The sequence below is a fragment of the Thunnus thynnus genome, chromosome 4 (assembly GCF_963924715.1).
Source record: "Thunnus thynnus chromosome 4, fThuThy2.1, whole genome shotgun sequence".
In the NCBI taxonomy this organism is placed as follows: Eukaryota; Metazoa; Chordata; class Actinopteri; order Scombriformes; family Scombridae; genus Thunnus; species Thunnus thynnus.
Genome location: NC_089520.1, coordinates 10,142,390 through 10,153,901, shown reverse-complemented (window position 1 = coordinate 10,153,901; position 11,512 = coordinate 10,142,390). Strand labels below are relative to the sequence as shown.

The following is an 11,512-nucleotide window of genomic DNA, read 5'->3' as shown; positions in this document are numbered from 1 at the left end:
TAATGTAGCTGCCATAATCTTCTTGAAGAATATAAACATGGTGTGATTTTTTTTTTTTTAGAAAGGATTTTACACTACTTTTGACAAATTAATCAACATCTCTCAATACCATAGTTTGAAGACAGTCTTTTACCATCTTATTTACTCCACAAACAGATGGCTTTATCAATAATGTATTAATTATATATTTCCCTGTCCTCATCTTCTAATGACTTTCTGTCAAACTAGATGCCATATAAGGCGGGTTTTGCAGCGTCCATTTTAAACTATTCACTACATTTTTGACTGCAACTCTGTAAAATGTATTGTCAAAGGTATGTTAGCAACAGTCACCTACAGTAAAACAGACTTCATAAAACATTCTGGATGTTCTATATTTGGACATTGATTTTAATTATTTAATGAAGGTGTCACTTTGCACATCTGGAGTTCATTCAGACGGATATAGCAAAAGCAGATCTCTTGATATTTCTGCTCAAAAATACTCATCCACACACGAAGGGGAATACATGGCCACTAACACAAACAAAAAACCTACACTGTGATCAAATAGAATCATTAATATTTCTAGGTCATGAGGGCACTTGCAAGACTAATGTTTTCTGTGGTACAGAACACCCTTTAGTGCAATAATATTCATGGACAAATGAAATTATAGTTAGATTTGCCTTAATATCTTACAATTATAATGTAACTGATGTAGTTTATGTTTGCTTCTTCTTCTTGTCATTTGTCTTTGTGGGTTGAAGCTTATGCATGCACTCCCTAATTCAAACCATTCAGACCATATAGACTAAATGAATTAGACAAATGCATGATCTTGTGATCTCTCTCTCTCTCTCTCTCTCTCTCTGTCTCTCTGCCTCTCCATCTCTCTCCTCCTGCTCTCTCTCCTCTTCTTTACATCTCACCAGTTTAATCTCCGTCTGAAAGGGACGTAGCTGCAGTGCTGTTACCATCATCCACAGTGGACCCTCTGTATTCTCCTCTTTGTAGAAGCGTGTCCAACAACTTTTGCATTCGCTGTAATGTTGTTTTAATGGGCCTCATTCGTGCTGTTTGCTTCCTCATTTCCAGTCATGAAGACACAGAGAGCGTGTTATAAGAAGAGGCTTGCAGAGGAGCAGCGTCAAGGTGAGGTTTATTTCTAATGGAAACATTTTAACAAAAGTTATAGACTACTTCTGATTTAAAACAATATATTCTGAATATGAAGGTTGTATTTACAGTTTTTTCTTGACTGATGCTTATAAGCACAATCCTTAATTCCTTAACAAAAATAATAATGATATTTAACATTTTACATAAAAATTTGAAAAAAAAAAACCCAAAATGGCATTATGTAAGATTTAAATCACACAGACAGGTCTATTTCCCAATAGAAATATTAGAGAACTGTGTGTTGAAGTGTTTCTAAGAATAAGAAATTTTTCACAATGCAACACACAATGCAGCACACACCACCGGTTTTCATCACATAAAACTAATTCGCAACATAATTAACCTTCTAGAGGAAGTCATTAGCATCTATGAGAACAGTGGGTGTAATTTCAATTTTCCTCCAACGGTCACCAGTTGATGAGAATAATTTGAACCATATTAGTGGAGCAGTGAAGCAATATTCCTCAAATCATCTTAATGTGAGAATAATTTATCTTTCCCACTACATTGTTTCCTCTCATCACTCATAACCATAAATATCTTTGTGATGTTCAGTAGCAAAAATAGTTTTCTTTGTTGCTGCAGGTTATGGTGCCAAGTATTTCTTGATGTACTGAGGTATGCATGTTCATTGGTATGCATTCACAGAAAATAGTTTCTCCTTTTCAAGTGAAAGTGAAGAATCATTTTCTCATAAAACGGTATTGAAAAAATCTGTGGATAACATTCATGAATCCTACACATGCATTCAGAATAATGCATTTCTGCACCAGGTGCTCCTGGCACTATCAGGTTAACATGTTTATGCCCTGAAAATGCTTGGCTCCCATATTGCCTGCTGATGTTTATCCCTCTAAACATGAAGCATCTGTTGTTATTTAAGACCTTTAGGGTGCCAAATTCATCTGTCCTCTAACTGGTAATATGTAGAGCTGAAACAATGAGTCAATTAATCGATTAGTGGTTCGACAGAAAATGAATCTGCAGCTGTTAAGATAATCGATTAATCGCTTCAGTCATTTTTTAAGCAAACAAATATCTTTTTTCAACTTCTCAAATACTGTATGAGGTATTTCCTGGCTTTTTTTTTTTAGTTATATATGACTGTTAACTGAATGTCTTTGGGTTTTGGGCTGATCTTTGGTCTCTGTGATATTATAATGGGCATTTTTTCCCTTCTCTCTGACATTTTATAGATGATTGATACATTTCTAGTTTTATTTTATTAAACATATCCTCCATTGTAAGCATGCTGCTATTAAATTTAGATATTTGAAAGCCTTTAGTTAAAATATAATTAGTTCTTATGTTTTGGGAATATGTGAATCACTAAGTTTCAGTTGAAAAGTGTGAAAACACGAAGAAGAAAAACTTTAAAAAAGAAATTTTAGTGTGACCCCAGTAGACATTATCACAGAGCCGTTAATCAAATAGAATCACATTAAATTACTCTTTCAAGTAAAAAAGTAAACATCTTCTTATGATAGCAGTTTTGTTTCATCTTTCTGTTTCGTCTTTTTATAGCCGGCACCCAGTGTTGAACAAACCCAGAAAGCAGCACCAGAATGTGTTGACGTCTTCATTCATTCCTCCAGCTTTCTTCTCTAAAATGGAGCTCATCTTGCAGGGCTCCTCTTCAAACTTGTCAAAATTGTTTCACAACGCCAGCCTTCCACTAAATACCACTGGGAACTACTCCAACAACCAATTCACTGAAGTCAACCTCTTTGATATCCTGGGTCCAAAACGATCTCCCTTCTCCCTCCCCGTAACCAGTGTTTACCTTCTCATCTTCCTCACTGGCTTGTGTGGAAATCTGCTCACATGTGCAGTTATAGCCAAACACAAGAAGATGCGCAACCCCACCAACCTCTACCTAGTGAGCCTGGCTATGTCGGACCTCCTAGTGCTTTTGTTCGGGATGCCCCTGGAGATTTACGACCTGTGGCAGAACTACCCATTCCCCTTCGGCGAGGGCGGCTGCTACTTCAAGACCTTCCTCTTTGAGACGGTCTGTTTCGCCTCAATCCTCAACGTCACAGCTTTGAGTGTGGAGAGGTACATAGCTGTGGTGCACCCCCTCAAAACACGGTACCTGTCGACTAACAAGCACGCCAAACGGGTCATCACCATCGTGTGGGTGGTGTCGATGCTCTGTGCCATCCCCAACACCTCACTGCACGGCATCTTCTACCTGCCAGAGAGGATGGAGGAGTCGGCCATATGCACGGTGCTGAAACCTCTGTGGATCTATAACATGGTCATGCAGATCACCACTGTGTGCTTCTATTTTGTACCCATGATGGTGATTAGCATGCTGTACCTGGTGATGGGACTTCATTTGGGCAGAGAGAGGCAGCAGCGCAGTGGGAACATGGGAAAGAACCGCAGCAGCAACACTCGAATGAAGATCAGTGTGGAGAGCGGGCGCAGGAGACAGGTCATCAAGATGCTTTGTGAGTTGTTGTTTTTTTTTCCCCTCTCCATCTCCCAGAAAACATGCTTTGCACTGGCAGATTGCTATGATTTGACAGCAGATCCCCTTTAATCTGTGTCTTATCAATGCCAAAACAATGTTCCAAAGACAAATCGTGAGGAAAACACAGAGAAAATAATGACACGGTATTATCAATTTCTTGTATAGATCATTTGTATTCTGGAAGGCACCTTTTTGCTTCACATTTAAGTTTTGGGGCATGACATCCCCTCCATCCTAGATTTATAGATAATTGATTTATTCCTCTCTTCCTTATCAGTCAGCTCATTCTAAACGAATATATCCACCATCTAAAACCACCTCCACCACTTATAACAAAAGATTTTCTGGTATTAAATTCCAGTAAGTCACCTTAAAGGCTCTGAAAAGCGATTTCACGAATCAGCTTCTCACTGTTGTGACTGATGAAATGAGAGATTTCTATGTTTGTTTTTGTTGTTGCTCTTCTCACTTATTTGAAGCAGGCAGGGCTCTGTTGGGAAAAGGTGAGTCAGGTGTTTTTTTTTTTTACAACCAATCAGAAGCAGCAAGATAAAAATCAGAATCAGAATCTGATGACAGCTGGTAGTTTGTTGCTTACGTTGCTAAGGTGACGCAACCGTCCATCAAATTGGATCAAAACATAAACGGTTGTGATGAAGCTGATTTTTGCATGTAATAAAATATCATTATCAAGAAATACTAAAGATTTGAGACCAAGTTTTTAGGTGCATTTTGTCTCCCTTCTTATAATGATCTAATTTTTAAACTTCAATTTTTACATAAACACATAACATAGGCTACTTTTTTTTATTTTTTTATAAAGATCCCTTAAATTTGTGTTTTGTGACCATAATATGCACTGAGCTGGACATTTTACTGTTGAAAATACTTGTCAGTGCTGTTTGGTAACAAAGCACATAATGAAGACAGTTCCTAAATGACAAACTTATCTTTGGCTTTCTGTACTACAAGTTCCTGTTACTTATTGTATATTCTGACATATTTATCATTATTGAAATACTGTATCTTCAGTAACCTAGTATCATACTGGCACATACTGATTTACTGGTATAGCTCCGGTACAAACTAATGTTGTGCAGCCAAACTTTGTTCAAACAAACAGAACTGTTTCAAGTGAAGATGATCCCAAAGGTCACAGACATACCAAACATGTCAGGCTGGAATTTTCTGGGAATGTTTTTAAAAAAAATCATGTGGAGTATTTGCATTTGATGCAATCATGCATCGATGTAAAACATGGAGTCTTGGGTTTGAACATTTCACTCAGAGTAAACATCATATAGCTTCAAAGATATAGCTGGATCGAGATGATACAGAATAGTTAAAAGTGTGGAGAAAGAGGATTTTTCCAACCTTTGAAGATTTACTTAAGTGGGAAAACTGAGAAAACTGAATGTTATGGGACAAATCTCACAAACTGTTGTTGGGAAAAGATAAAAAGTGTTCTGGGACTCTCACATTTATATATATCTGTGTGTGTGTGTCAGTTAGCTTGATGCCATATGTTCACCATCGCAAACAGCCAAACATCCTGCTGGCTCTGCGCCTCCTGGAGGAATGAATACTCTGTCATCAAATGACGTTAAGCACCCTCTACTGCTCAGAGTGACACATTTACAAATGAACATGAGTGAAATAACCACTAAATCTTCTAAAATGTTTTTAAGATATTATACACTGGGGCGACTTGGTGTGCAGTTTTATGTGTTAGGCCAAATGAACAGAAATATATTCATTATTTTCAAAGTTTTATCCACATTTAAGTTAAATGTGCTTGCTAAATCTTCACATTTCATGATCTGAAATAAGCCTTTAAATGATGATGATGATGATGGAATTTTAGGGGTTATTTATTGTCAGTTTGTCATTTTTGGATTGTAGCTGTTAAAGTGACATATTGCAACTTTTGTTGCAGTGGCCCCTTTGGACAAGAGTAGAAATTACAGGATAATGGGACATTAAATTTCCTTGTATTTCCCAAGAGTGACTTTCCAAGAGACATTATTATTAAGCACCCTGACTGAGAGTGAGTGGAAATCAGCGAATTGACTCTGACGTTTCTCATTCACCTACACAACCTACTGGTCAGACCAAGTGAGGCTGTAGCGGTAAAATATCTAAATGCATTGAAGTGAATATTGGTGTGTTTTATTCCTTATTAATTCAACTTATCATTTGTAAGAGAAGGATTTTGTTATTGCTTCTTTCTGAAATCACACAGCCCAGCTTTGACTGCATGGATAAACTTGCAATAACAGGATGTTCTAGTTAGTCGTTTGGGAAATTACTTAGCGCCAGCCACCAGCCAAATGCTGGAAAAATAAAAGTGGCTGCTAGATTTCAGACACAAAATAATAATTTACTCAAGTGGCTGGTGAATTTGAACATTTATCTGTCAGCGGCTGGTAGATATTCACATTTTAAAAAGTTAATTTCCCACCCTAACAGATCCCCATGTCCAATGAGGCTTTTTATTATGTAGTCCCCTCGTCTGACCAGCTCAGCATCTTTTCTATCTCTGTCTAATTTGATTTTCCTAGTAAAGGTAAAGAGGCATAAAAATTCATAGAAATAATAATCAACATGCAGCAGGTGAACCAGTCACAAATAAGAAAAAAAACCTTTTCTTGCTCTCTCTCTGTCTCTCTCTCTCTCTGGCCTAATCCTCTAGCAATTGTGGTGGCAGTGTTTGGAGTCTGCTGGGCGCCCTTCCACATCGAGCGGCTCCTGTGGAGTTCCATCAGCCAGTGGACCGACTTGATGCACAATGTTTATCAGTATGTCCACATCCTGTCGGGTGTCCTGTTCTACCTCAGCTCTGCGGTCAACCCTATCATCTACAGTCTGCTCTCCACACGGTTCAGGGAGTGTTTCCGAGAACTGGTGTGCTCCCAGACGGAGGACAACAGCTCTGTCAGAGACTCACCACCCTTCCCTATTTTACTAGATCCCTCTGTCTCAAGCACAAGTGCTCAGGCTGAGGGTAAGGACTCTAATGCTTTCATCCCTTTGCTGTCTCCTAACATGACACTGAGCATGGACACTGCAATCCTCACATGTGCGTGCAAAGAGACACCCTGCAAGACCTCTGATTTGATTTGAACAGGCTATAGCACTCTCATGTCCGTTTGGTAAATATGATTATGGTTAAAACAGGGGGAAACAGCAAGCCTGCATCTGTTTTACGGCAACAGCATCCGCCCACCAGCACCTCTAAAGATCACAAATTACATGTTGTACCTCGTTTTTTTATCTTTTTAAAAAAATGATGAAAAGTTTAGACAAGTTGGGATTTCCCGGGGGGGGTTATGTGCAGGATTATTTTATTTTCATGGGCAGTAACTTCCCATGCTCTACACTTTTGTAGGGATTAAGCAAACAAGTTGTAATGTGTTAATTAGTGAGATTAGTGCTGGTAGGTAGATTTTTTTAACCTTTGGACAGATCCAGGTTAGCTGTTTCCCCGTTTCCAGTCAGTATGCTACTGGCTACTGGCACTATCTCCATCGATCTTCAAGAAAGCAAATAAGCATAGAGGAAGAAGACGGTGTCCTCCATCCCCAGCAGGTCCAGGATGTTGTCTGTGATCTACCGGACTGGTAGTCGACGCTGGCCACTTGCCCGGCCATCACATGAGCCAGCAGTGAGAAGGCAAGATTGCTGTAGTGACATCTGGAAGGAAGGTCTTATAAGAGTTGAAGAGTATTTTGAAAATTAAGTTTGTTCATGTAGAAAATAAGAGAAATTAGTCACCTATTTTAAAGAAATAGTGTGACACATTGGAAAGTACGCTTATTCGCTTTGTTGGTAAGAGTTAGATATGAAGGTTGATACCACTTTCATCTATGTTGGTTAAATATAAAGCTGCAGCAAGCAGCTGGTTAGCTTAGCATTAAGACTGGAAACAGGAGGAGCCTGGCTTTGTCCAAAGGTGGAAAAAAAGTCTACCAGCACCTCCTCCAAAGCTCATCTTGTACGTTGAATCTGTACAAAGTGTAAAAACAAAAAGATCTGGTATTATTGGGGTTGTGTGCTGGACTATTTCAGTCTTTATGCTACATGACCTCATCTAACTCTGCAAACTCTGAAACTCTGTAAATGAGTAAGTGCATTTTCCAAAATGTTGAACTGCTGCTTTAAACAGTCAGAGTTTACAAAAAATGATGAAGGAACTCCCCGATCAAATTAGCATCAAGAAGTTTTATCAGTGTTGTCCTTGTGGTGTGACAGCTGTGGTCTTACAAGGTTTTTAACTTTGATCTTTCATCACTGCATATAACCACATCTAAAATGCATAAATCCTTAAACACCAGAGCACAGTGCCAGAAGCCAGTTTCTCCTCATGTTTTCATAAACAGCTGTGGTGTCTAAGATATCAAAATTTCATTTGAAATCTTTTATTTACTTGAAGGTCAAATATTATGCCAATTAGTGCAATATGAACAGACAGTTACAATATATATTGTAAGATTTGTGACAGTTAGACTTGACATTTAATTAAACGACACTCCTCAGGGGAATGAAAGTCATATTTAAACATAGCGGAACATATAGTGTGTTAATGTCAATCAGACTTGGTGTAGGCAGTAACACACCTCATATGACTCTCAGTTAAAGTTACTGTAATATTTTAAATAGTGGATTATTTATGTGCAACACTGTGTCTTTCATTCAACTTAAGAGAAAAAAAAGAAACTGTGGTCTAGGAGACAGATTTTAGTTAATCCTTTTCATAGTTTCAGTAACTCAGCTGCTGTGTGTATACATAGTCGTGTCCATTTTCACCACCAGAATAAAAAAAGTCTCTCAAATGCAGCCCTATCTTTTGATTCTAGCTGATAGAAAAGAAGCAATTTCACACAAAATTAACTGCCTAGCAAGCAGATTTAAGTTCTATATCTGATTAATACGTTTTCAAAGCCTTGTATCATATAGTATTGACTGCACTTGGAAGTAAGTTGTAGGGAAATTGCTCTTTGTAATCAAATGAATCTACCTGAGAGCTGCTGGCCATCCCGCACAGGAGGAGCAGATCCAATTTGTTCGATCTCACTACATGTTTTTAAAGAGCTTGTACATAAACTTTGATTTAATTGATTTGATTGTTCAACAGTGCCTCCATCTTCCACCTGCTGTCTTATACTGTAACTGCTGTATGCCTTAGAGGATAAATCCAGAGGGAAAAACAATTGGATCTCATCTGAATGATAACGTGTTGTGTGCTTAATTCTTTTTGTTCTCATTTGGAAAATTGTTGTGTTGCTGTGAAGCAAAAGAATGTCATCAAATATGTCTCAGTGTTGCGGTGAAAGTTGTAAACAAAGAATCTAACGCTTTACTGTGAGCTTCTCCTAATCTTGTTTTATCTCTTGTCACACGGCCAGCTGTCATGTACAGTACATGATTTGACTGATTGGTAAGCTCTTGTTCACTGTGATTGCAAAGTCGAAAACTGACTATGGCTATTGTGCTATGCCTAATTTAAAAGCTACACATCTAATTTGAAGTTGTCCAAATATGGCTGTTATGTCTATGACTTATGTTAATGCCTTGTTATTTCTGATGTTTTGCTACTTTGATGATTGAAATATGGATGTAGCATAGTGCTGAAGAGTTTTATTCATCATCATGGTTGCATCAGGGGTCTGGATACCAAGACCTGGTCATATGCAAGGGCTGCAGTGCCAGCAGAAGGAGAACCCACCGAGCCTGATGTGGACTCTTTTGAGAAACAAGTGATCACTTTCTTCAACTGCAAGGGAATATTAGTGGATTGCAACAATATTGAGGCTTCATCCTCTTCCCCGAAAAAAACAAAAGCGAGAAATAATTCACATTGTGAACAGGAAACTAAAACAAGCACTGCTCAGGCAGGGGAAAAAACTAAAAGGAAGCAACGTGTCAGTGAGCACCTGACAAAGAAAAATGCTGACATTGCCAGACAGGCGCACTTCCTGAGGAAACAAAACAAAATCCAATCCACATGGACAACAAACTGTAAAGTGTTCATGAAACCGAACGGATCACCAGAGGAGGTTAAAGTGCTTGTCATCAAGGAGATCGCTGATCTGGAAAAGTATCAGTGATGGCAACTCCTGGGAGAACAGCAGCCAAGGTAATGAAACTGTCTCTTGAACTTGAACTCAGGTCAGCTCGCAAAGAGCGCAGAACGTAACTGACACTAAATATAACATGTCAGGTTTTGACAGACGTACTTCATCTCCATCTGGAGATAATGAACAGCAAACAACATTATGAAATATGAAAAACTGGGATGAGATTCTGAATTCACTGAACATAAATTTCAAGATATGGAGAATGATATTGACCCTGAAAATAATGTCTCCAAGTATCTCACAGACAATTACTGTTGATACACAGATGATCAGTTCAAGATGAAGGTCAAGTCACATCATGTCAGTTATTCACTTAAACAGCAGAAGTCTATATGCAAACTTTCAAAACATCAAAGAATATTAAAGTCAATCAATGTTATAGCTATATCTGAGACTTGTCTAAGCTCTGGGAAGGTTGTGGACTTTGAATTGAATGGATATGAATTGACTTACATGAATAGGAAGAACAAATAAGGAGGAGGTGTAGCTCTTTATGTGGACAAAATCTTCAATTATAGTGGAAAGTATGACAACAAATATTGATGTGCTTGAATGTATTACCATAGAAAATGTAGAAAAATGTAATTGTTAGTTGTGTATATAGAGCACCTGGATCTAACATTGAAATATTTAAGGATAGTATAGAGGGAATGTTTGCTAAAACAAATCAGAGGGTTATGTTAATGTGCGGTGACTTCCATGTAGACCTGCAATACGGTGATCACTAGACCCAGTAGAATAACATCACACTGTGCCACTCTAATAGATGACATATTCAATAATGTTATGGAGGCAGTACAATGAGAGTGCTATTAATAAATTACATCAGTGACCATTTACCAGTTTTTGTAGTCTATGACAGTAACGATAAGAAGGAAAAGGATGCCAATAACTTTAAATACGAATGAGTGAGAATGAATCCATGACTGCATTTAGAAGTGACTTACTAACACAAAACTGGAAAATAATATATGAAGAAGAAGATATAGACAAAGTATATGTAACATTGTTAAAAAATAATTCAAATCATTGTATGACAAAAACTGTCCAATAAAATGATACAGCAGAAAACAAAAATAGAGAGATAGTTAGTGGAAAATACTATAGACAATTCATAAGGTATAGAACTATAAAGGTAGAAAATAAATATAAAAAATATAAAAATAAGCTAACTAATGTTATGAGGATATGTAAGAAGGAATACTATAATAAAATATTAGAGGATAACAAAAACCGCAAATGTAGAACTGATCTAGAAAGTCAAGTTACCTTCAGTATTTTATTGATAATGATAAGACCATAAATAATATGGACAATGTGGTTAATGGTTTCAATAAAGTTTTTGTGACCCAGAAACAACAGAAGGGGGGTCTGTTAATGATTATGGGGATAGAAATCCAAGTTCAATTTTTCTGAGACCTTTGGAAGAAAAGGAAATCATCAATATTGTTAGCAAGTGTAAGAATAAAACGTCTACTGACTGGAATGAAATTGATATGACAATAGTCAACAATGTCATTGATAGTATTGCAAAACCACTAACTCACATTTGTAACTTGTCCTTCCAAACTGGTAAATTTCCAAGTAAAATGAAAATTGCAAAGTTATCCCATTATATAAAGCTGGGGATAGAGACCACTTTACTAATAACAGACCTGTTTCTTTATTTCCCAATTCTCTAAGATAATGGAAAAACTCTCTATTGAAAGGTTAGACAATTTCATTGAGAAGCACC

At 37.5% G+C, this 11,512-nt stretch overlaps 1 protein-coding gene across 1 annotated transcript; it reads left to right on the top strand.

The window, feature by feature from the left end:
* The first annotated feature begins 2,689 nt into the window (after positions 1–2,689).
* nmur3 (neuromedin U receptor 3) lies at positions 2,690–8,199 on the top strand. The gene is made up of 2 exons (XM_067586514.1): positions 2,690–3,617; positions 6,333–8,199. The coding sequence occupies exons 1-2, from the start codon at positions 2,771–2,773 to the stop codon at positions 6,761–6,763; spliced, it is 1,278 nt and encodes a 425-aa protein (XP_067442615.1). The 5' UTR covers positions 2,690–2,770; the 3' UTR covers positions 6,764–8,199.
* Positions 8,200–11,512: the final 3,313 nt, after the last annotated feature.

Bases quoted from the DNA above. Each gene is read 5' to 3' on its own strand.
- nmur3 (XM_067586514.1), top strand. From the start codon at position 2,771: ATGGAGCTCATCTTGCAGGGCTCCTCTTCAAACTTGTCAAAATTGTTT. The intron at 3,618-6,332 runs GTGAGTTGTTGT...CTAATCCTCTAG, and splicing joins ACAGGTCATCAAGATGCTTT to CAATTGTGGTGGCAGTGTTT.